The sequence below is a fragment of the Physella acuta genome, unplaced genomic scaffold, assembly GCF_028476545.2.
Source record: "Physella acuta isolate Inbredline_101_S28 unplaced genomic scaffold, ASM2847654v3 ptg000406l, whole genome shotgun sequence".
Classification (NCBI taxonomy): domain Eukaryota; kingdom Metazoa; phylum Mollusca; class Gastropoda; family Physidae; genus Physella; species Physella acuta.
In genome coordinates, this window is record NW_026731925.1 from 183,778 (window position 1) to 210,697 (window position 26,920).

At 34.2% G+C, this 26,920-nt stretch overlaps 2 protein-coding genes across 2 annotated transcripts; one reads left to right on the forward strand and one right to left on the reverse strand.

The window, feature by feature from the left end:
• Positions 1 to 1,993: 1,993 nt before the first annotated feature.
• Positions 1,994 to 10,847, reverse strand: LOC131942456 (uncharacterized). Its single transcript, XM_059302357.1, has 6 exons — positions 10,818 to 10,847; positions 10,148 to 10,321; positions 9,456 to 9,579; positions 4,965 to 5,137; positions 2,633 to 2,800; positions 1,994 to 2,205 (listed from the first exon to the last, which is right to left on the reverse strand). The coding sequence occupies exons 1-6, from the start codon at positions 10,845 to 10,847 to the stop codon at positions 2,002 to 2,004; spliced, it is 873 nt and encodes a 290-aa protein (XP_059158340.1). The 3' UTR covers positions 1,994 to 2,001.
• Positions 10,848 to 20,040: 9,193 nt separating this feature from the next.
• LOC131942458 (sodium-coupled neutral amino acid transporter 7-like) lies at positions 20,041 to 26,367 on the forward strand. Its single transcript, XM_059302358.1, has 10 exons — positions 20,041 to 20,173; positions 20,863 to 20,984; positions 21,953 to 22,151; positions 22,934 to 23,075; positions 23,678 to 23,770; positions 23,961 to 24,018; positions 24,125 to 24,259; positions 25,180 to 25,304; positions 25,815 to 26,014; positions 26,171 to 26,367. Exons 1-10 carry the CDS (start codon positions 20,041 to 20,043, stop codon positions 26,365 to 26,367), a joined length of 1,404 nt encoding a protein of 467 aa, XP_059158341.1.
• The last annotated feature ends 553 nt before the right edge of the window (positions 26,368 to 26,920 follow it).

The window sequence follows — 26,920 nt, forward strand, 5'->3', positions numbered from 1 at the left end:
CGCCCCGATCACCTCCAATACACACAGTTTAAAATCCAATTACCTCCAATGCACACCTTTTATACGCAAAAACCTCCGATACACACCTTATACACCCTGAACACCTCCAAAACAATCTTTATAGACGCAAACTGCTCCAATAAAAACCTTGCAGACCCAGAACACCTAAGTTACAAACATTATAACATACTCTCGTGTTTACACACTACTGCAAATTAGCGAAATCCAAAAACAATATATTAAAACATGTGATTGATCCTTACTTAGCTAAATCCGTTGGCAACGTATTGTACTGTCACACAAAGCTCACTCCAAAAATAGCAATCTAAAATAATATTCAGTTAATTTTACCTTGGACACACCACGAATTAATTGTGCAATACATTTCGTACATTTGAATCCAATATAACCGTCTTTAAATTATGTAATATATAAATTTATTTATTTTGATATATGCGTTAGTAGTCAACTTGATAACTATTGAAATTCATTTGCATTATTGAATATTAATTTTAAAAAAAAAATCACTCCAAATCTAGACACAAATAATCTCCTTAAACTTTCTCGCATATTCTTAAGCAACAGTTGGGTATGATTCTCTTTAGGGCTAGAGGATATTTTTATTAGATTTTTTTTATACTTATTTTTTTTTTAAATAGAGTAGCGCAGAAGAAAAAAAAATATGCATTAAATAATTGCAAACAGTGTAAATATTTTAGATTGGTTGGAAAATTGGTACGTTCCTAAAGAAACATTTCCTTTTGTGAAAAATCGTAATTAGCTTTAAGTACTAATTCCGGTCACCGGAAATGACTTAAAATTTGAAAGAAACCTGCGAATTAGAACAAAAACATAAGGATGTAATTTCATTTAGGTAACTGTAAACTTTTAATTAAGTAACACTTTTGATAATTTCACTCTAAATTTGTTTCCACTACTAGACATTACATTATCCCTAATTGCCGGTAACATATGCCATTACCACCGTATTGATGACGTTAATATTATTCAGTATTGGTTTCGGCATTGGATGTTTGATTCTTTGTTTATTCTAGAATACATGGCGTCAATTTATTGTTTTTACTTTTCCGACTTAAAAACTGTACACGTTTCGTTTCGCCTGAATACAATCCTATACGTTTAATGTGATGTCATTGTAGTTCCCTGTTAATTATGTATCTTCTAGAGAAATCTTGACAGACAGACAGACAGACAGACAGACAGACAGACAGACAGACAGACAAAGAGACAGACAGACAGACAGACAGACAGACAGACGGACGGACGGACGGACGGACAGACAGACAGACAGACAGACAGACAGACAGACAGACAGACAGACAGACAGACAGACAGACAGACAGACAGACAGACAGACAATATAGCAAAACTATTATTATATTGTTTTTCAAATTCAATTTTAATGTCATTAAGTGGATTTTAAATAACATTTTACATATATCGAACGAAAATAATCCAACAAAATGAAAGACGCAATAAGATAAACTTAGAAGCCTAAAAGGAAAAAAAAAACATTCAAATAGAATAATCTCATCTTGTGTTAATTAATAAAATTATGGCTACTTTGGTAAGTATTAACCTAGATTTGAAGTTTTGTATGTGGCCGACTGACCCTTGGGAAACATTCATATAGCACAAAATTCAACTTGGTCGTCATAGTGTGATTTTCTTAAAGTACTTTTGAAAAAAATCAAAATTCATAATTAAAAAACTGAATATTGATAAATTTTAAAGTAAATTTTCATTTTTTAAATTATCATTTTGATTAATATAACGCTAAAAGAACAAAATTAAAATGAAAGTATTACCCTTTACAAAAATTAAAATTAAAAAAAAATATATAAATCACGTCCCTTTCTACCAAATACATGTTACAAAATAACTTTAAAAAATAAACACTTTCAAAAAAGTTAGTTCGTTACACCCTCTCCTCTCCTGTCTCCCAGTCTGAGTCGCCTTCTCCAAAGTTTCCCGTAACTCCTAAGATTTTGTCGGCCACCGATCATAGTTAAACTTGACCAGAGGACCCCCTTCTACAGCAGAGTTGGACATTAATTGTTCTAGACGATTTACTTTATCAGCCAGAATTGAACCGATGGTCTTGGGGCTGACAAAATTTACGGTTACATTTTTTAAAGATTTGTGAACTTTCACCATTTCACAGAAAGCCTGTAAAAAGATCACCTGTGAATAAACAGGACAAATTTATTTGTTAGCAAAGTGTTGAAAATACTTGTCATAACGTGGTCACTTTCGCTAAACAAACTGAGCGATATAAATTAAAACATCTCCAAACTGTAATGTCATGTTCGGGGACACCAGTATGCTTATCCATTTACACAAACGCGCACATACACATGCGCACGAACACGCACACGCACTCGCACATGCACACAAACACACACACAACTAAATAAAGAATGTATATATTTATATAAATATATATGCATATATATATATATATATATATATATATATATATATATATATATATATATATATATATATATATATATATATATATCCACAGCGAATAGGTTATAGATTAAGCATACAGATATAGGTATAATATGAAGATGTATTCGCAATAAACGTATTTTTTAATAGTTACATTAGCCGCAGCCCTTGATTTGATTGATATAGAAAGAGTCTGTAATCTTTCAAAAGATTCCACATGACGAATATATTCATCCGTTAAATCCTGCTTCAACAAGTGCTGACTGAGATGCAATGTGTGTAGCGAACGGTGATACTGGGCGGCTAGTTTGTCCATGGCAAACTGTAGACATTTGAATATATATATATATATATATATATATATATATATATATATATATATATATATATATATATATATATATGTTAAGACTGAGTCTATGCAAATATGGGAAAACACGTAATGGGATACCCTATTGTATTTGAGGCATAGACCACAAGCTGGGTGGTGAGGGCCAGAAAGATAGGACAGTTGAACGTTCCCATTTTATTGAAGACTAAAGTAGTAACCATTAAAGTAGCCTAGCTGAAATTGTGTTTGCGTTTTACTTGAACCTCTCAATGCAGTCATCACCACCATCAGTACCAACCATATAAATGACTATAAAGTTTTAATTCTGTATTTGGCTGACGGACGAGTGGACGGACCTGTGGTAACAAAGTGCTCAATATCTAAATTATTGATTTAAAAAGTTAATTTTGAAGTTTTTCTAAAACAAATTTCATTTTCCAAACTTATAATGTTAATTGACGGCATTTGCATTAAATACAATGAAAGAAAATGTATCAACCTTTAACAAAAATTCTAGTTGTGTTTGAAAATTACTTCCTTTAGTCCTTTAGCACTATTTATTTTCCTTGATAAATTACAAAAACACAATTACTTCCCTTTACAAAAATTACATAGAGTGAGAATATAATTTTTTATCAATTTGTTTTGGTGTTGGGAAAAGATAATTACAGAATTTCACGGATTGATAAAGTGCAATGTGTTAGGTAAAACACGGATATTTTAAATACTGCTTTTTTTATTTTATGCACTGAAAGTACTGTTTACTAAATATTATTTGTAATCAATAGCAGTTTAGAAGCCGTTCCTAAATGTTCTCTATGTTTACTTCTATCTTTCCGTTTGCCGTTAAGCTTGGGGTATTATCGTTCACTAATTTAATGTTCATGAACAGATTCCTTAGACAGAGTTTGAAACTCAGGTGGCAGGACTAAATGCCGAACATAGAATTATGGAAAAAAGCAAGGCAGGACACACGCTGAGAAAGGCTTTTTCAAATCTGACACGCGAAGCGCTTGAGTGGAACCCCAAGGGAAAGCGGAAGAGGGCGCCCAAGACAGACCTGGAGGCGGAGTCTTCTCGAAGAACTGAAGCCAACAGGAATGTCTTGGGAGACGGCAAAATTAATAGCCGGGGATCGGATGAAATGGAAGGAAATGGTTGAGGCCCTATGTTCCATAAGGAGCAGAGAGGACTATCACTAAATTAAAACAGGCGCGTCCGCTAGCGCCCTGTCAGGGTTCGATTTTGCGCCCTGGGCTATCCTGTGAGCACCATGGTGCAACATTTCTTCTTAAACAGTGCGATAGACTATGGATTAGAAAGAATGCTATAGTCCAGGGGTTTCCAAACTATGCGGCCCGCGAGGTCCTCTCATCCGGCCCGCGAAGATCTTTTTGTACACGGAAAAAAACGTTTGTTGAAGTTGGCTGAGGAACTTGCTCAGAAAGTCACGACATGCCTGGAAGAAACTGGCCCCCGAACTGAAATTTGATGGTTAATGTGGCCCTCGGACTGAAAAGTTTGGAGACCCCTGCACTATAGTCTTTAGCTGAATCGAATCCGGGTGTCTTCCCTCGCCCCGATATAAGGATATTTTGGCGCGGGTCGGTTCACACTGCCGCCCGGGGGCCACCTGCCACTAGCCGTGTGTCGAGCACGTCGCAAGCTCTCCCGGGAGCCACCTGTTCCACTTGAGCAGTGGCGTCCCCTGGTTGTGTTTTGTCACCGATTGCAGTGGCTTACCGTGTCCCAACTGTAGAGTGCTGTTTAAAACTAGTGTAAGTGCCATAGTGCTCATAGGGAAGCCCCGTGTGCTCCGGGTCACCCGACTGCCTGGGTGCTTATCAATGTGCCTAGTGCAGTTTGACCGTTCAATCAAGTAGTGCCCCTGACTCGCAGTGCTGGGCCCCATGCCAGGGCGAAGCTCCTTGAGATTTTTTTTTTGCAGAAATCTTTCCAGAAGTAGGCTATTCTCAACAGCTTTCCAAAGTTTCATGAAGGACAAATGAAACGTGTAGTAATTCATATGCACAAACGAACAAGCCCACAGACTGACATGCTTTCGTTTTTTATCTATACATACATTTAAACATATATAACCCACGAAAATGTAAACACATTAAAAGGATATTAAACTGAAACATATCACCGAGACCTCATCCCTGGGTCTAAGGGGTCCTGTGAACTGGGTCGTTAGGCTGACCAACTGCATGTGTGGGGACAAAATGACGTATTCTTTTGGGTTCTCCAACGCTTTTAGTGTCACAATCAGATGGGGATAGGCTTGTGCAAAGTTCCTCCATCTCAAATCGTGAATGATTTCCAGGCCTATATATAAATAAATAATATATATATATATATATATATATATATATATATATATATATATATATAGATCTATATATATATATATATATATATATATATATATATATATATATATATATATATATATATATATATATATATATATAATGTAATAGTGCGACTGTTTGTGATGGTTCTACCAAAGCTAGAAATGTGCTAAACGGATACACGTAATTCAAACTAGCATCTAATGTCTAGTTATATTTTTAATCACATGCTTAATGTTCTTTATTTCGTCTCAGTCAAGTAAATATCTATTACAAGAAAACACACTAAATAAAAACTCAACCGGCTTCCACAGCAGACTTCCAAATCTTTGAAACAAAAAAAAACAAGAAACCTGACATAACCATCCAACCGTAAATCACCGAATTGATCGCCGTCAACTCTACAGCTAACTTGGTCGACCTATCTTACAACAGCAACGACTAGCTTTCAAGGTCGGCGTCTGTATAACCTCCACCTTACAGTCAGTCTTATCTAAATCGTCCGAAGTCATAGGTTATGTTATATCTAGGCGGTTCCGTTTGTTTAACCTGATGCTTCCCCTAGCTTTGTTTATATCTGGCTTATGGCGATAACAATGTCGAATTACTACATAGCCCCCCCACCCCCACTCCAGCGCTAAAGAATTACAAACCGAAATTACAGTTCTCTGGGTCTCAAAATCGTGCATCTCTATCACCTGTTGCATCTCTATCAAACTGTCTTTAACGGCATGTCCAACTTCAGCTAGAGCTATAAATATGGCCCCTGTCCTTTTAACGTTATTTAATATTTTATTTACTACTAGTACTATAGCACTCTAAACCCAAATACGTGTTTATGTTGCCCTACCACACGATGGCTCAATACACAATTTATGTATTTATAGGATACTGGTAATGCCTTCCACATAAATTCCAGTCACTCAAATCTATTGCTGCTCAATGTTCACTTCCTCTACCGTCACTAAACTAATGCTTGCTAACTCTACAATATTCTCATTGTTCTACCGTCCCGCTTTTCTCGTCCTTTCGTTGACAATACGTATCGTCATTCTGTGCAGTCTACTTACTAGTCGGACGCAATTAGTAATCTGTCAACATCTAATGTAGACATCACTAAACCTTGTGTCCACATCTATAATTGACACCACTACACCATGTGTTCACATCTACAATTGACACCACTACACCATGTGTCCACATCTACAATTGACACCACTACAACATGTGTCCACATCTACAATTGACACCACTACACCATGTGTCCACATCTACAATTGACACCACTACACCATGTGTCCACATCTTCAATTGACACCACTACAACATGTGTCCACATCTACAATTGACACCACTACACCATGTGTCCCCATCTACAATTGACACCACTACATCATGTGTCCACTTCTACAATTGACACCACTGCATCGTTGGTCTACATCTACAATTGACACCACTACACCATGGGTCTACATCTACAATTGACACCACTACAGCATGTGTCCGCTTTCTACAATTGACACCACTACACCATGTGTCACGTATGTTTTGATGAAGGAGCTCTTTATATAGGTAGTCCAAACTGGCGAAAAAGTGCGTTTTAGGGTCAGTTTTTGCGGTTTTCAAAAAAAAAATTTCACTACTTCTAGTTGTCCTATAAGAATAAAAATTATATGTCAATAAAGTTTAAGTCTTTATCTGTCGTAATCTGGTATTTTTATATCTGTAACACATGTCTGAATGTGTTTTATATTTGTTTGAAAAGTATCAGTTACGTCAACAAATTTCACCGTTTTGCGTGTACCGATAGACCCCACACTGTTTTATTTGGTCGCGGCTTCGCGACGAAGCATCGTAGAAGCATAATCTTAATGTCATTTTAAAGATCGAATTCTAGGCTATCGTTTGATGTATAAATTGAAAAAATAACTTGTTTATTTCATTTAAAAAATACAGATTTTAAACTTTAAATGACGATATATACACGGAAACAAACTAATTCTGTTTCAATTTTTACACCGATGTAAAGTTCAGTTTTATAACTACTTTGTGTTGTAAATTCAAGTATTTCTGATTTACGGTCGCGAAGCCGTACCCCCAATAAACATATAACCCTCGAGTCGACTTTCAGCCCCGAGTAAGTTGCTCGCCGAACGGTTTTAAAGGTTGACGACCGATGATGCTAAACGGATTTTACCCTTGCTAGAGCCTTCAAACAAGTTGTAAGTATCATTTTTAAAGTTTCATTTCCATTTTAATAAATGAATTTTAAGTTTGAATGTCAGTTTGGTTTAATTAGTACACGTTATTAATGTAAATTTGAACGCTTCAAGTCCACGGTTTTAGCGTGTGAACTACGCTTGTACACAGGGTGTGTTTAGACATGAAGCTATTTAATTCAGGACATTCTAGGGACTTAAAATATGGATGCACTTAACTATTAGATGCTAGTGTTTACTAATTCTTTAAAATCTATTGACTGGGATCAATGATAGGGTCGTATTACTACAGTTTATCTGGACTATCACGTCAAAATTATGAATCGACAAATTCAAAATGGCCACCAGACTATCTTGGTTACTATGTGGACGAACTCAATTATTTACAGGGAACGAAGGTTAAATACTTATAAAATATTAATGAAACACAAAAGAAATGTATAATTAAAATAACTATACATTTTTATCAATTTATTTAAAACAAAAGACACTAAATTTTAAGGACTAATGTGATTATTTTTTTTTATTTTCTGTTGTGTGCTCTGATTCTGATTCCCCTGCTAAATAATGTGAAATGGTCTGCGCCAGTCTCCGTAATAAAATGTACCAGATCAATTTTTAGATGGTGGTGCAATTTATTAAGATTCTACATGGTGTGACTTAGTTTTAAATGTTATATTAGTTGTAAGTGTAAGTAGTACTAGTAGTATTTCTCATTATTTATTTATTTTATATGCATATAATAGTAACAATGAAGGACAGTTAAGTTGTCCTATAGGATGTTGAGAACCACAGTATGGCATCTTCATTATTGGATATCTCAACCAGTGTGGCACAAGCAACAAATATTTTAAATTTCATTCAGTAGAATTACTCTTAAAAATATATATAAAGTATAAATTACTTTTAACAAAAAGGTGTTTTCAGTCTTTTTCATATGTTTCCAGTTATAGTCATAGGACAAATAGTAGGCCTACACAATAGGCTGGTAGTAAATTTAATTCTATTTTATTAATCACTAAATCAATTGTTTATTCCATAGCTGGAGACATTTACAGTGGCCTATCCAGAACTTTCCTTACAAGGGAAGGGAAGAAGGCCAAGACCCCACTCCCCCCTACAATTCCCAAAACATATTACTTACTCTTGATGCTCCACAAGATGAAGGTTGAGGGAAACAAGACGTACAAAGATGTGTAGTTGTAGTTTTAAAAACTGTTCCCCCAAAGCAGTTATCAACCGTATAGGTTTGAAAAGAAACCAAAGCATGTGGCATCAACTGCTGCATCACTTGTAGGCATCACGTCTTTATTAAACTACATTACATTACATTTACTCTACTAAATTTTGATTCTGTTTCTCCTGCACTAGATAACTGTGGTATTTTTTAAAATAATATTTTAACTCATGTGATTTTTGAAAATAATTAACACATTTTTCCACGTTGATGTTACCAACACAATAGTTTTAGAGTTATTCCAAAGCAAAAAAAAAAAAATTGAATTTTTTTTTTTTATGAAAATAAAAGTGACCAAAACGCATTTTTGTCATTTTCAATTATTTTTTTACCTTAGAAAGACTCATTTTAGATGACTGAAAAAAATTGGGCATATATATTACAAACTTTGCAGCAACTTTACCAATTTCTACACTTCTATGTTATTTAGTTTAAAAAATATGGGTTCTCAAAATTGGCACTTTTTGAAAATCAGTTTTTTACCAAATTTTGCTTTTTTAAAAATCGCATAACTTTTTTATTTATTGAGATATTTTTATAAAATTTGTGGCATAGACCTTACAATTAAAAGTTCTTTCATGACATACTCACTCCAGAAGTCTGCAATCAATAGTTAATTTCAGTTTGGACTACCTACTTTATATAACAAAGCGGTGTCTACATTTTTTAAAGCATTACCTCTAACAGAAAAAAAAAATCAAGTAGAGATAATATTTTTAGACCCGTTAATTATTGTTTTAAAATATTGTTATAAAATAATGTATATATAGCATGTTTGCTAATTTGAGTATGAATATTTTGCAATGTTTAGTATAGAGATCATGGTGACTTTTTACCATATTCATAATGGAATGTAATGTTGAAATATTTTAATTGTGTAGCAGCGTTTCCTAGAAGATCCAAAAGATTTGCAGAGAGGCCGCTATAATCGATGTCTAATCTCTGGAGCTTTTTAAATTTCTGGATACAAAACAAATAAAAAGTTAATGAGTTGAAAATAACAGCTGAAATCGTCAACCTAAAGCTACTGCTAAGATTTGGCTAGAGAAAACTAATTAGCAAACAATAATTCTTTGTGACAGGTCGAGTTATGTGGTCAAAATGTGAAACTGTCAAGAACTAAGCTGACAATAACACAATTTATATATATATATATATATATATATATATATATATATATATATATATATATATATATATATATACTACAAACACTTGCTACGCCACGGTGAATCTTTATTTTAATGTACCAACTTAGGAGCAGAACAAAACTAAACACAAATGAAAACAAAAGCTAACAAAAACATAAAGAAACGCAAACACAAAAACCCCTCAAAAGGATTACGCAACACAAACACAAACACAAATTCAAACGCTAATGAAGTTTGAATGAAAAGTTCTGTTTTATTACTTTTAACTCTAAGCCCAGCTCCAACAAAAGCCCAAACCCAAACTAAATCCGAGCCCTTAAACTAACCCAATCCCTAATACTAACCCAAACCCAATCCCAACCTCAACCCAAACTTACTGCTAAAAAGATTCCAAAATCATCAACTGATGCGCCATTCATCCCATAATAGATTCTACTATAGGAACGTTCCAGACAAATGTGAATTATTCTTTCGCCTGCAGATTTTCCAAGCTCTTCCAAAAATGTCAATTGATGCTCTAATCTTATATTTGAGCCTTTCACTGAAAAAACCTGTTTAATGATCATAAGCAAAAATATAGGTCAGAGAAATGACAGTTTAAGCAATATAGGTAACACAAATGACAGCTCTAGCGACATAGGTGAGAGAAATGACAGGTCTAGCGATGTAGGTGAGAGAAATGACAGGTCTAGCGATGTAGGTGAGAGAAATGACAGGTCTAGCGATGTAGGTGAGAGAAATGACATGTCTAGCGTTGTAGGTGAGAGAAATGACGGGTCTAGCGACATAGGTGAGAGAAATGACAGGTCTAGCGATGTAGGTGAGAGAAATGACAGGTCTAGCGACATAGGTGAGAGAAATGACAGGTCTAGCGATGTAGGTGAGAGAAATGACATGTCTAGCGATATAGGTGAGAGAAATGACGGGTCTAGCGACATAGGTGAGAGAAATGACGGGTCTAGCGAAATAGGTGAGATAATGGAGGTGGGAGAATTAATCTTTCTGTGGTGGTCTGAATGAAAAGGTCATTGCTCTAGTCCTGTATACCAACACAAGTAAACGAAAGTTTGCAGTCATGCACGACAATGATCAAACACTTGCCTCAAGATTTGTCTGCAGGCTTAGAAATTCGATGAATTTTTTGGCGAATTTGTTCATGAACGTAGGATTTTTATCCACCAGGGTTAAGCCTTCAATTTTAAACGATCTTATTTGAGGTTTCTTCAGTTCTTTCAAGATATCCTTAATTGCCTTCAAGGTTCGTTCACTGCTGAACCACATCGGGTTTTTCTCGTAGCACTTTATTTTTACATTTCTAGCTGTTGCCGAAAACCGTTTGGCTTTTTTAATAGCTGTCTCTACTATTGCGCAAGCTTAACGAAAAAAAAAGGAAGGAGTGAATGAGTAAAAGTGCAAACGAAAGAACGAACAAACGAACAAACGTACGAACGAACGAACAAACGAACGAGCGGACGGGCGGACGGACGATCGGACGAACGAACGAACGTACGAACAAATCAAATAATAAACCAACGAACAAACGAACAAACCAAGGAACAAACCAACAAACGAACTAACGAAGTCTTATGATGGCATTAGAATTTTCGAAACTAAAGTTAAATATATCTCTAACCTAAATCTATTTCTTTTGTATCATCCAACACCACGGTCAGGTTATGCCAGAGAGGATCGTGTTGACGCAGCTCCGACCAGTGTTTGCACACCTAAACACAAACCAAAGCAATGTTAGTGTAACACATCATGGTTAACAGTCAAGGGGGATAAGTTATAAGTTATAATTTATTGGGTTGCGGCCCCTGTGGGACCGCAACTGTTGATGTATTTTATTCTCTTCTTTGAGCGATGTTCGTCTCCGTGTTCTATGTCATGTGACCTCTGGGACTCTGGGTAGTTGTACCACACGGATGGTGCCGTTGCCTATGTTAACTTAGTCATGTAGACCTAATGAAGGGCTACTGTCTACATAGTCGTTTATGGCTTTGATGTTAATGACTAGCCGGATACGGATATGCAAATAAAGCCATATCTAACAACAAAAGCGTCGTTTCGTTGTGTGTTATCTCTCAGAGTCAGCCCTTTTAAACACAACACCTCAGTGGGTAATATCATCCCTACTGAGGCAGAGTTACATCAGCCATACCCGCACACATCGAGATTAAGCCTTTTTTTTGATTATTTGAACTTTTTACTTTCTCGATTATACGAAATATAGAGAAAGTCTTGTAATCGTGCAAAAAAAAATAATTGAGATTTTTACAAATCTCGACGTTTTACACCTCTCTGATACGGAAAAACATAATTTTGCAATCTTGTCCGTATGTCTGTGTGTCTGTCTGTGTGTCTGTGTGTAAACACGATAACTTGAGTACCGTTACAGCTAGGCTGATAAAATTTCATATATAAGCATTTTATCAAAATCGTAGATCCGTATCAACTTTTGAGCGATTTCTGATAACCGGAAGTGGTACTTTTTCTACTTTGAATGTTTAAAAAGCCTGTAACTTGAGTACTATTTCAGATGGATAAATGAAATTTTAATTGTAAGTAAAAGATCGAATTCTCTACCTTCTTTAAAATTTTGAGTAATTTCTGTTAACCGGAAGTAGTAATTTACGCTATTTTCGATTTCTCAAAAAACGCATGTAAATTTAGAAAATACTAATAATATTGCGCACTATTATGCACATTTTGTTTTGGCGTTTGCTTGGTGCGCAATTCTTTTTTCTACGAGATTCTATTCTATTTTTAAAAGTTTAAGTAATTAAAAATCGTGTCTATATTCCGAGTTATATAAGAATATTCTAGAAAGTTTAGGGGAGATCACTCCCGGTTTATTTAAAAGGCTATACGATAGGTATGCCTCAACCAGAAGAGATATTAAGAATACAATAAATAATAAAGAATACATTAGTTGAGTGGTACAGTGGTACAGTAGCGTAGTAGAAAAGTAGAACAGTAGAACAGTACAATAATAGTACAGTAGTACAGTAGTACAGTAGTACAGTAGTACAGTAGTACAGTAGTACAGTAGTACAGAAGTACAGTAGTACAGTAGTACAGTAGTACAGTAGTACAGTAGTACAGTAGTACAGTAGTACAGTAGTACAGTAGTACAGTAGTACAGTAGTACAGTAGTACAGTAGTACAGTAGTACAGTAGTATATAGTAGTAAAGTAGTACGGTAGTATAGTAGTATAGTAGTAAAGTGGTACAGTAGTAATGTCGTACAGTAGTATAGTAGTACAGTAGTACAGTAGTATAAGACTGGTTACATGTAAAACTTCAACTCATTAGCCAGGAAGACTGGAAAGAAATCTAGATTCGTGTTTCACTCACATATAAACAAACATTGGGTAAAACCTTAGTTTTGCGTAAGGAATTATTTGGAAATTTTTGTTGAGTTTCGAAAACATAAGTATAGGTAAACCATGGTTTATATAACGATTGAAATGTAGATAAAGTCGATTGTAGTAAATTAATGTTTTAATTTTTAACTTTAAATTTTAATGGACATAAGGAAACTATTTTTAGATCTAAATATATAGCCTATATATAAATAATAAAGTAAATGTAGTAATATGCTTGATTTTTTTTTTACTTGCAGAGGATTTACGACAATTATTAAAGTTAGATCTAGATCTAGCTAGCTGCTAGGACTAGTAAAATGATTACGAAAATAGCAAAAATGCCTAGAACAATGTTTAGTAGCAAAAATATTTAGCAGAAACACTTTAAAATAATTAGCAATATAAAATGATTAGTAAAGCAGTATATAACATGCAATTAAAATCAATCTATTAAAATTTTAAACGTTCTGATTTAATAACAAAAGATGGCGCCAAATAAAGTAAATTAATGTGGATTCCGAAACTGTGTGATAGACTGCCATTATATTAGTGTTTTTTAAACAGCATTCCGGAATATAACCGTCGTTAAACAAAGGTTTACATGTGTGTGAGTAAAACACGATCCTACATCCTCTTCCGGCCTGCCAGGGTAATGGACGCGAGCGAGAAAGTATTCGAGATTCCCATTGATTAATTTAAAAATCATGCATGGCGTAGTTTCATTTAATATGGTTATAAAATCATGTCTGTCTGGTTTTTTTTCGGACTTTACTAAAGTTTGGATGTAATTGATGTTTTTAATATTGTCGGTAACCAAATAAAATAAAAAAAAAAAGCAAAAACAATTTGGTTTTCACGTGTAAACCTGCTATTCGATAGGCTGCCATAAATTTTATTGTACACATTGTAAGCTAAAAAGAGAAAAACTAGGTCATGGGGTTTAAATTTGCATTTTAATTTAAAAACTGCATCTAAAAACTTTTGTAAACAAATAATTATCGATCACGGAGTTCCTGTGCAGCCAATCAATATGTGTCTTACGAAAGTGAAACATCCTATTATAACTTGATGAAAATAAATAGAAATGTAGCCTTAAACTCAACAATTTATTTTCAAGTTTTCTGGATTTGCAACTTTTAAAGCATTTATTCTAAAAATATAAAATTTCTAAATTAATTTTAGGCTTAAGTTTTTATTTTTTATTTTTACGGTCTAAATCGAAAAAGCACGTTTTTATTCCATGTCAACAACATGATGGAAGGATTCTCGTCAACTCACTTGCCTCCATTAGTTGAACTGATCATGATCGGATACAAGAGAGAGGAGGGAGAGAGGGGAGGGAGAGAGAGGAGAGGGAGAGAAAGAGGGGAGGGAGAGAAAGAGGGGAGGTACAGAGAGGGGAGGGAGAGAAAGAGGGGAGGGAGAGAGGGAGGGGAGGGAGAGAGAAAGACTAAGAATAAAGATAGTTTTACGTAGATCTAGATCTAGTTAGGGTTTGAACTCCACCTGAACTGCTGCTACTCTGCTCTCCAAGGGTAAACATTGCAAGACTTTGACTAAACACAAATGTGGGAGCTGCTCCCACTGTGGATGAGCTTGAAGCACACAGCTCATTATGATTAAGTCTTTTTTTATCAATTAATTAATGATTCCACTGTGGATGAGCTTGAAGCTCACAGCTCATTGTGATTAAGTCTTTCTTTTATCAATTAATTAATGATTTCTTCAGGGTAAAATATTTCATACAACTATGTGTCCGGTAGTAAACATCTAGTTCTCCGTGTTTTGGTGGTGATAGCATTACGTTTCAAGTACTGCGCGACATTCTGCTAACTAGGATGGCGCTTTACGGGAATACCCGATTTCAATGCACACGAAGGTGCGTGTAACGTAATTTTGCGTGTAGCACGATGGTGCATGTAACACGTGTAACACGATGGTGTGTGTAACCTAATGGTGCATGTAACACGTGTAACACGATGGTGTGTGTAACCTAATGGTGCATGTAACACGTGTAACACGACGCTGCGTGTAACGTGTTATTGGAAGTGCGGCGAGATGCCAGAAAAAAATGTTTGTCAAAAAACGTTCAACTAAATGAAAATGTGACACGGGCTAAGTTGTCAGACCTTCCCGATGTAAGATTCTACGTTCATATTCTACGTCCTTGTGTTAATGTCCGTGTTTTTAAATGCATCTTTTTTACTTTCTCGTATATAGAGTATATAGGAAATATTGTAATCGTGCAAAAAAAAATAATTGAGATCTTCACAAATCTCGACGTTTTACACCTCCCTAGGTTGGAAGAAACATAGTTTTGCACGTTTGTCCGTATGTATGTGTGTGTGTGTGTATGTATGTGTGTGTGTGTCTGTGAACACGATAACTTGAGTACCGTTAGAGCTAATTTGATGAAAATTCATATATAAGTATTATATCTAATCTGTCTAATTTGTAGTTCTGTATCAACTTTTTAGTGATCAGAGGATATATATATATATATATATATATATATATATATATATATATATATATATATATATATATATACATCTTCAACCAAGCATGGTTAGTTTATTTCACTAGATTTCCCAACAACTTTAAAAATATATAAAATCTGTTTATAGTTCCATCGAATCGACATCAGACAGTTATTTCACACAAGCAAGTTTTCTTAACATCTGTTTTAAATTAAACAGTAATGATTCTACTCGATACCTAAAGATTCATTGAGCAGATGAAGTAGAGTTCATGTTTCTTAACCTCGGCATTTGAAGAAATGGTGTCGTCTGCACTATACCCTACAAACTTTACTTTCCCTAACGTGAGTCACATACCCATCAAAGCAAGGAGGACTATGTGACGTCCTACTGTCACAAGTCCGAACCTAGATCCGAACTCGAACCATCTAGACAAGGATCTGTTTATCGAAGCTTGAATCAACATCGAACTAGTTTCTGACCATGCTGTCTACCCTAACCCTAACCCTAAGTCCAACTAATAAATGTATTGATATCTTGAATAAAATTTCAAGGCAGCGATCATTAACTTTTAGTATTGCATGATAAAAACATTTTATTTTTTATTCTGACGTCTAGTAAAAACGTTCGTTTATTGGCAAGTCCCCCATTACAAAAAAGTTAATATCTTGAATAAATGTACAGGGCAGCGATCACTAACTTTTTGTATATTTAAATAAAAATATGTTCACAGGCAACAAACACTTGACCCATTTAGCAGTCAGACAAATTGAGATAATTTAAAGTAAACAGATGTTACACTCCTTACATGTATAAGGTCTTGGGTCGTGACTTCTAAGTAGGCCACCATGTGCTTTTTGTGATGATGAGTAGTAAAATAATATTCATTATTATATAATGTTTTTAATGGTGCTGAATGTGTCATTTTCAATGCCACCCAGGTCATGGGTCAGTGTGTTTTTATAAACTGGCTTTGCCACTCGAAAAAGGTAAGGAACATGAACATTTGAACTTTCATCTGTTAAAATAGAAGGCTATTTAATGTTGTGATTAGTTTAAATGTCACTATCTAATTGATCGTGGTTATTAGGTGCTGTTTAAAACGTTACGATCGGGTTTGTAAGTCTCTATCGGATTAGTGCCGCCTATTTGTTTCTTTGGTCTAGCTAGATCAATTTCAAAATACCACGAATACCAAAAAACATTTTTTTAAAATGATAATCGATTCAGATTAAGTATCTTAAGGCTAAGGCTATTAAGATTAGAATAACGTGTTCGAAAAAATTAAAACAAACTTTATGTTTCTTTGAAACAAAATCACAATTTAAGGTAAGTTATATTTTATTCAAGCTAGCATACATCTTGTAGTATATCTGTATTATAGTTTCGGAATTTAAACAACACAGGATTATAGGAAGTAACATTTCTGTTAATATATGTTTTTGTTTACAGATTTTATAAAAATATCCACATTTGGTTTTAAAAACTACTAGCTGGCATGTACGAGAACGAAATGTCGGTGACCTACTTACAAGCCCTATAAGATATTCACGACGCCTTCAGACTTATTGATTATGTTAATGTTGTTAAGAATAAATTCCTTGAATACATTTCTGATAAAAAATTATATAAAATGTCAGAATCGTTTTTTAAACTATCGTCTAGCAACATCTAAAGTCCTTTTGACACCTCTGCTGACACGCTACAAGGTTATTACATGTGGGCGGGGGTGGGGACGGCGTGGTCGGGTGGGTTAGTGCATGTGTTCGATCCTCAGACAGATGAAGCACGTCTAGCCGGGGGACAGAAACACATCTAGGAGAGAAAACTACAAAATCAAACAGCTGCTGCCTTGTAGTTTATTCTCGAATGGACAAATGCTTTGTAAGCAAGTCTAGAAAGAAAAAAAAGTCCTGAGGTGGGCGTCAACACAATATGTTGACACGTGACACATTGTTATATAAAAGGTAATTAACTCCAATATTAAAATTCAAAACGAGGAATACAAAAGACTCTAGTGTAGGGGCATGACCCTCATCAACTTTATTCTGCAAATTTTTTCTCTTTTAATGCTTTATCGTAACCATTCGTTGAGAAGTTTTTCACTAGCTTTACATAAAGGTAAAAGCGTGGTCGTCTAACTGATAGAGCATACGACTGCGAACCCAAAAGACTTGAGTTTGAAACGGTACGTAACTAACTTACTAATACGTAAACGATACATTTTTCGATTTTAATTCCATTTTAAAACGTGTATTGTATGACGCGCTGGAAAATATTCAACGTTGAGATTTGAGTTTTATTATTCTGGCTGTCTTTTAAGAGTGGGTAAAAATATAGCTGGTTCGTGTTTGTTTAACATTATTTAATGCATGCGACATGGACCAAAAGTACCGTCATACCAAGAGGCAGACAGACCATTCAGCTACAATAAAAGAAATATATATATATATATATATATATATATATATATATATATATATATATATATATATATATATATATATATATATATATATATATATATATATATATATATATTGCAAACTGTCTCCGGTCAACGATATTTCAATTATCCACAAGCGACATCTGCTGCCAATACTTTTGCATTGGTAATTTGAAACGAGCTTTTTTTTTATGCTAGTTTCCAAAAATTCAAACTGTTGTGGTGCAGTCGAGCTTGACACAATTTGGAATACATGCACACTTTTAAATGTTGACAGGTAGGTATGTGTTATTTCAACGTGTTAAACGCCACCAAAATATATATTAAAGTCAGAAAAAATGTATATTTAAAATCTTTTGTTTCTGAAACTATATTTTAATTATGATTTTTTTGTATAATTATTTTGCCTAATTACGTATTGCTAATATTTTTTGAAAAATGTGTTTTTAATTAATTAGATTAAGGACGTAATTCACCTAAATTCAGCCACATATGGCAAAATAAAAATTTAAAAAACCTGGATAAATGTTCTTACTGCTGAGTAAGAGGCTCCAGATGCAATTTATGTAACTGGGAGGTTTTAAAAATGATTGTTTCTCTATATGTTTCGATTTTTTTCCTATGTCTTCCACATATAGTATATTTTTCACTATTTAGCTTTTTTCTCAAAATGTTACTTTTTAACAAAATCGTACCAGTTAAGTCACAGTTCAATGAAAAACTTCTTGAGATATTTAGCAGAAATTTTGCAAAGATTTTAATAAACACTGCTTGTAACGATCAATTAAAACAATATCTATATTTTTGAAACCAAATTTTATAAAATAAAACGGTATGTGGTGGCGATTGAGCTAATTTCGAGCTATTTTACCCTAAAAATAAAAACTTTTTGGAAAATATTTTCAGAAAACCATAACTGTTTAGTAATTTTTTTTTGCATTTTTTCCAGATTCTATGTTAGTTACAAATTCCTTACCACTCGAAAAATTCCTAAAACATAATTTTCAATTTTGGGGTTTAACCTGCACTTAAACAGTGTTGAATCTTGAGCGATTTTAAATTTTGAATATGTTTTGTTTCATTAAAATTAGGTGGCCAGCGTAGTGGGACGGAATTACTGTCTTTGAACCATGTACGTTGATTTCCCTTATTTTGTTGTAACTTAGAAATTGTTTCTTGTTATTATGGTTATGAATTGGTCTTGAAAAAGGTATTTTCTCAAATGAGGAGTATAAAAATGAATTTAAAGCCATGAATCAGAACGGCGTTGGCAGGCAAAAGAGAATCATATTTTCCCGGTTTTATTCAAACATCATTGGGCAGGTGAAGTAGAGTTCTTTATTTTTAGAAACCTCGAATGATTTGGTTCACACTATAGCCTTGGTTTCCCTAACGTGATTTATGTACTCTTAGAGCTAGATGGAATCAGGTATTTGAACCCGGTTTCGAACAATAGCGCTCTAGCTAGGTTACGCCGTCCCTAGCTTAAGCATGTTAGTGTTTTTGTTTTGTTTACCAAACACATCTCTTAGAGAAGATTCAACAGTCAATTGATGCCTTGCAGATTGATTATATCTGGACATAAATTCGAAATAATATTATTTATAAATGATGTGCCAGTAATACTAACACAAAAGGGACGGCTTGGTCTAAGTTTCAAGAGCGCTAGACTGCTAATTCAAAGTCTCGTGTTCGAATCCGGGTTCAGGTAGAATTTACCTGAGCCCAACTAGCTCTGATGAGTACCTAACTAATGTTAGGAAGAGTAAAGGCGTCTGGGCAAAGTGCTGACCACAATTTCCCTTCATATGCGAGGTCAAGAATAAGAATCATTTGAACTTTACTTTATCTGGACAATAGTGGATTCTTTACGTCTTTTTATACTTTAAAGAAAAAAATTAATACTAACACAACGAGCTTAGTAAAAATTTGTTTTACCTTTACCAAGTAGTATGATTATTTCACCCAAGTCCAGCATGTCTAATGAAGTGGACCACTGTACCACTAAGTACTTAGACAATGAGCTGAATGCGCTAAAGCCTCTAGCAGTATGTAGCTCGTCAGCAGAAAGTACAGCCAAGAAAAAAGGTAAGGATGATAATAGGGCTGGTAAGTAGGTCACCAACCAGTTCTATGGCTCATGCAGGTTTTATTGAGCCGTAGAACTGGTTGGTGACCTACTTACCAGCTCTATTATACAGTAGCAACAGCTGAACAATCAGACAACATACTCGTAGCGTATTTTAAATTATACTTTAATCGCAAGGATGATAAGCATAGTACAGCTACTTAATATAATCACTCGTAGTGTATTTTAAATGATAATTTAATAGCAAGGTTAATAAGCATAATAAATACAGCTAATAAATCAGACAATTTACTTGTAGTGTATTTTGAAATGATAATTTAGCTTGTGCATGGTGAAAACAAACATGTATTTAATTAATTAAATAATATTATTTTCGTTTAATATTTTGTTTTTGTTAATGATGTTTTCATAAACTAATGAATTATAATTTACATTGCTGTTAGTTCAATTTCAACAATAAATATCGAACAATAATCTTGACACGATAACTTGGAACTAACCATCGTATCTGTTAACACATTTATAAATAACACATAAAGTAGCTGGAAAGTTGAAACGAAATTATTGCATTAGAAGTTGGTTGAATTTGAGTTACAAAATATTGCATAAACCTGTAAAGAACAGACAGAGTGAATTAAAATAAACTTGTATAAAATAAAATTTTAACCTAAATACTTCAATGTTCTGACATATTTTTTTTTATGGCCAGGTTCTGGCTGGTTTGTTTCGGCGTTTCTTGTTGTCAACACCACATTGGGAGCTGGGATTTTAAACTTTCCCATGGCGTATCATCAAGCTGGTGGAATCTTTACGGCAGTCATCGTACAAACAGTAAGGAGTTAAAGGTCATAATTTTAAGAAACAGTAAGGGGTTAATTATCATTGAATGTACAGACAAGAATGGGTTATGTGTCCTAGTTCTTACAGACAGTAAGGAGTTATGTGTCCTAGTTCTTACAGACAGTAAGGAGTTATGTGTCCTAGTTCTTACAGAGAGTAAGGAGTTATGGGTCCTAGATCTTACAGAGAGTAAGGAGTTATGGGTCCTAGATCTTCCGGACAGTAAGGAGTTATGGGTCCTAGATCTTAATGACAGTAAGGACTTATGTGTCCTAGATCTTACAGACAGTAAGGAATTATGGGTCCTAGATCTTACAGAGAGTAAGGAGTTATGGGTCCTAGATCTTAATGACAGTAAGGAGTTATGGGTCCTAGATCTTACTGACAGTATAGAGTTATGGGTCCTAGATCTTACTGACAGTATAGAGTTATGGGTCCTAGATCTTAATGACAGTAAGGAGTTATGTGTCCTAGTTTTACAGATAGTAATGAGTTGTGTCCTAGATCTTAATCTTACGGACAGTAAAGTGTTTAGGGGCTTAATAAAAAAAAAACAACTGTCTTTATGGTATCAAATCTTACACATAAAATTGAGTATGGTGTCCTAGAACGTAGAGATAGAAAGAAGTATAGGATCCTATATCGTACAGTTTACGAATCTAGATCTTACAGTCAATAATGGGGTCAGTAAGCAGTTTTTGGGTTTAGAGTCATTTATCTAACAGACAGTATAGTAATTAGGAACATATATTAAACAGATATGAAGTAGTTCAGAGTTCTAGTAAAGCCAGTTAATGGATTATGGTGCAAGATCACGCATATAGTTTAAACATATCTTACAAATTTTACATTTTGTGTAAACCTATATCAGATAGAAAATCATCTTTACTCGCAAAAAAAAAAGAGTTTAAATACTACTTACTTTTATCTAAAACCATTTTATTGCTATCTATTTACAGGTTTTGGTGTTTTTTGTTGTTGTAGCGATCTACATCATCTGTTACTGTTCTGACATCAAGGGAAGCAACACCTACCAAGACGTGGTTCTCTCCATCTGTGGCCCTAAAGCCCAGCTGGCTTGTGCAATCAGTATAGCCATCTCCAGTTTCTGCATTTGCATAACTTTTCTAATTATAATTAGTGATCAATGGGAAATAAGTGAGTCCATATTTTTGTAGCACATTTTATATTATACTAACTGTATAGGTAATATATATTGATGTTTTAAGTCAAATGTAAACTCAAACACGTGTGCGTTGAAATAAATTGGTTGTTTTTAAAACAAAAGAGCAATCATTATAGCTACGATTAAATCAGAAATACGAACTATTTACGTAATTTTAGACAAAATAAAGTACCCTTTACTTGACATTTCTCGAAATCACAAAAGTATTAGAATTTAAAAAAACAATCAGATTCAAAACACTGTATAAGTAACATCTTTATATTAAACCCTTGCGTAATTAACCCCATTTAATACATATTATACCTACACCTACACCTACACCTACACCTACACCTACACCTACACCTACACCTACTCTTACACCTACACCTACACCTACACCTACACCTACACCTACACCTACACCTACACCTACACCTACACCTACACCTACACCTACACCTACACCTACACCTACACCTACACCTACACCTACACCTACACCTACACCTACACCTACACCTACACCTACACCTACACCTACACCTACACCTACACCTACACCCACACCTACACCTACACCTACACCTACACCTACACCTACACCTACACCTACACCCACACCCACACCCACACCCACACCCACACCCACACCCACACCCACACCCACACCCACACCCACACCTACACCTACACCTACACCTACACCTACGCCTAAACCTACACATTGAAGTTGACCTAAACCTATACATTAACTATCCCATACGTTTTTCAGTTTTCCTGAATGTTTCATACAATCACTATTGTAACTCCAGTCCATTCTACATGTCAAGAGCTTTTATTATAACAGTCACATCTATAGCCTTCATACTTCCGTTATGTTTTCCTAAAAGAATTGACTTTTTGAGATATGCCAGGTACGTGTAGCATAATTTATTGCAATTATAGTTTACATTTTAAAGTTAACGGTGGTGTTTACATTTATTTATATTTATTAATACCATTCACCCTCATCATTTAGGACAGATGAAGTAGAGTTTATCTGTTTTAATGACTTCAGCAAGTGAGGGGATATTGTACTTCTCCAAGCCGTCAATATTTTCCTAAGATGAGTCAGGTACCTATTTGATCTGGGAGTACTACAAGACGTCTTAGAGACTCGTGTACGGGATCCGAAATTTGAGTTAGCTGTCTTGAGCTCTACTATTTGACTACACATTAATACATTTACATTTATTTAATTTAACGGAATGTTTTATATGGAACGTCGTGGTCAAGTAGATGTAGAGCGCACGATTACTCAGATGTAGGGAAATTTAGTTCGTTTCATTTTTTTAAATATGATCAAAGGCAAATTACCTCTTCACCCTTAACACATCATTAGTAGAAAATAGAAGTATACTTTAGAAATATTGAAATTAAAGTTGTGTCCCCACTTGCAGAAGAAAAATATTACATGTGATAAATCACTATAGTTGTTTTGATATCGATAAAGATCAATACTTTACTTTCTTCTCAGCATTATTGGCGTTATAGGTATCCTGTATGTAGTGGCACTTGTGACCGTCAAATATTTTCTACCTCATGATAATCAAGGAATTATTGCCACTCGGTAGGTTGATTTTATTGCAAACAAAAGTTTAAATTTTAAACACAAAAGTAATGTAAATTATTGGATTATTTATTTCTTTAAAAATGCGAAACCCATTAACCCACATATTTTAGATTCGCTATAAATAGCGGATAATATAAATAAAGCTAATGTTCCTTTTACTTTATGCACAAGACTTTTTAACTTTCAGACCAAAGTCATGGGTCGATGTATTTCTTGTCGTCCCAGAAATTTGTTTTTCTTATGAGGTGAGTGTATCCTACTTGTGTAATGTCAAGTTTCCATGAAACTGATTGTCCTTCCATGTATTTGTAAAATCTGAATTTACTATAACTTTATCTTGATTTGATCTAGTGTCATGTCTGTATCGTCCCCATTTACTCCTGTATGGCCAAGCGTAACATGAGAGAGTTCTCTAAAACAGTAACACTTGCCATGATATTGTGTATTATAACTTACACAGGCATAGCATCTCTTGGATATCTTCAGGTTAGTAGCCTACACATTATTGTTCTTTAGCATATATTTTTAAAATGACCAATAATATATTTATTATAATAATTTTTTTTTATAGCGACAGCTTTTAAATGCATTTTTAAAGACAAGCAATAAATTAAATATAAAATAAAGAGGTCGGCCCCGTACAGATGAGGCTCGATAACTGGGGCAATCAACCTATCTAGCAGACGAAACTTCCAAAATCAAACAACTGCTGGCTTGAAGTTTTTTCTTAGTTGGAAGTAAATCCAAACAGAAAAGCTGGCTGAAATCTAAGACAACGGCCTATATGGCGCATAACAGGTTGACTGGCAATACTTAATTATGTTGAAGGAAATCTCGTCAAACATTACAATGAAGAACAAGAAGAAAAAACCCAAAAGATAAATAGCTAATACAATGTATGGATTCCACGGATACTTGACTCAGGTAAAGGAAAGTAAAGGTGGCTGGACTTCTCATAATCCTAGATCATGAAATATGTGAACTCTACTTCACCATCCTTATGGACCGTTAGATCTGAAAGGGGAAGCTTTCTATACCTGCCATGATGTCCCCTTTACTATTGGTATAATTTCATTAGTTAATCTATGTAGTTTGTCACATGCATAAGATTAGTAGTCCCTTTTTTATTATTTTGTAAGAATTACTTAACATAGATGATAATCTAATTAAACTTATAGAAACCAATGAGCAACAATCCTAATCCCACTCAACAAAAGTATAGTAGAATAGTTCAAAATCACAGGTCTACTGCGGTCGGAAACTCAGATTTCCTCCACCATCATTACCATCTTCTTGATAATTATAATGAATGAATATTGCAAAGCAATGCGATAATAGAAGTAGAACGATATTTGAACAACAACACTCTAATAGCGTAAATTTGTAAAAAATTATATTATCGACAGTTTGGTGACTTAGTCACACATGACATACTGCTGTCGTTTAACCCAACAGCCGAGATTATGGTGGCTGTAGTTCTTGTTGCAGTGAAGACATACACCACATATCCTATATTTTGTTTTCTGGGAAAGTAAGTATGTGGTTTATGTTTCTGAAAGTTGGGACGCTATCAAAGAATGTGTAGGTCTAAGTTGTTTTAATGATAATCGAGAGCGATAATTTTGTGGATGTAAATATTGTGTTTTTTTTTTAGGGACCATAAAAAAGCATGAAGAAATAGTACAATAAATATTATAGAAATAAATCCAGCATTTAAAACTTCTTAACTGTAAAACTAAACACAAAAAGATACGTTAGCTTTTACCTCACTATAGAAATAATCTAAGAAAAGTTGGGAAATATAAATAATATTATTTTCTTTTTAATATAAAATAATTCACAATAAATTATAACTTCAACTGCAGATCTGTTTTGTTTTAAAGCTGGTATTTAATTAAAAGATAACTACTATAAATCTAGACAGACACTTCATAGTCTTAAATATTAAATTTTAAAGTCCTGTGTTATAAATGTAAGTCCAGAAGTCTTAGAGTAAAGTAATCGAGTCACTAACCTTACTCGATACACATAATATCTCAAGGTCCGCATTCGACACAGTGTGGGGAATGTTCTGGAAAATGACCCCAGAAGAAATTTTACACAGAGAAAAGACGAGACGCATAATAACCACATTGGTGTGGTTCACCTTGACCCTGCTACTGTCCATCTTCATTCCTAATATAGGCGTTGCCATAGAGATCATCGGTGCTTTTCTGGCAGTATTTATTTTCGTATTTCCAGGTAAGTAAATTAACGGAATTATTATTAATTTTAAAAAGTTCCATATTATTAAAAAAAAAGTGTAACGTTACAGTTTCTAGTTTATGCATATTTAAATAATTTGAAATCTCAAAACAGATATATTAATTGTACAGGATATATTTGTCTTTCTCTTAGGTTTATGTTTGTTGAAGACTATGCAGAATAGAATTGAAACAGGAGAGAAACAGCCCAAGACAGTTCACGTAATGAAGGGAATAGCCATCGCCTTTCTCATTGTTGGTGTGTTTATCTTTGGACTGACGTTGTCGCAATCTATAATGAAAGACATTCGTGGTGTCAAGCGTGACTCGTCTATATTCACGTGCAGATAGAGACAACGTTTTCATTACTGATACAACTTTGTTTTGTAATAACGAATTAAATTGGTCTACAGAACAAACATTTTTTTCTAATTATATATATATATATATATATATATATATATATATATATATATATATATATATATATATATATATATATATATATATATATATATACATATATATATATATGATTACATTTTATATTTATAGTTCATAAATACCTGGTGGCTGTTCATGAGTGTGTGTGTGCGTGTGAATTTATTTTCATCTATTTTAGTGTGTGTGTGTGTGTGTGTTTGCGTGTGTATGAGAATTTATTTTTTATCTATTTTTACTTGCCTCAGACATGTAACTTATAGATTCAGTCTACCTTGCCATGTTGTTCGTTTTAGTAATACAGCTTTAATCCCTTAAAGCAGGGGTCTCCAAACTTTTCAGTCCGAGGGCCGCATTAACTTTCAACTTTTAGTTCGGGGGCCAGTTTCTTCCAGGCATGTCTTTGATTTTTTTGGGCAAAGTTCCTCAGCCATCACCAACAAACGATTTTTCCTTGGACAAA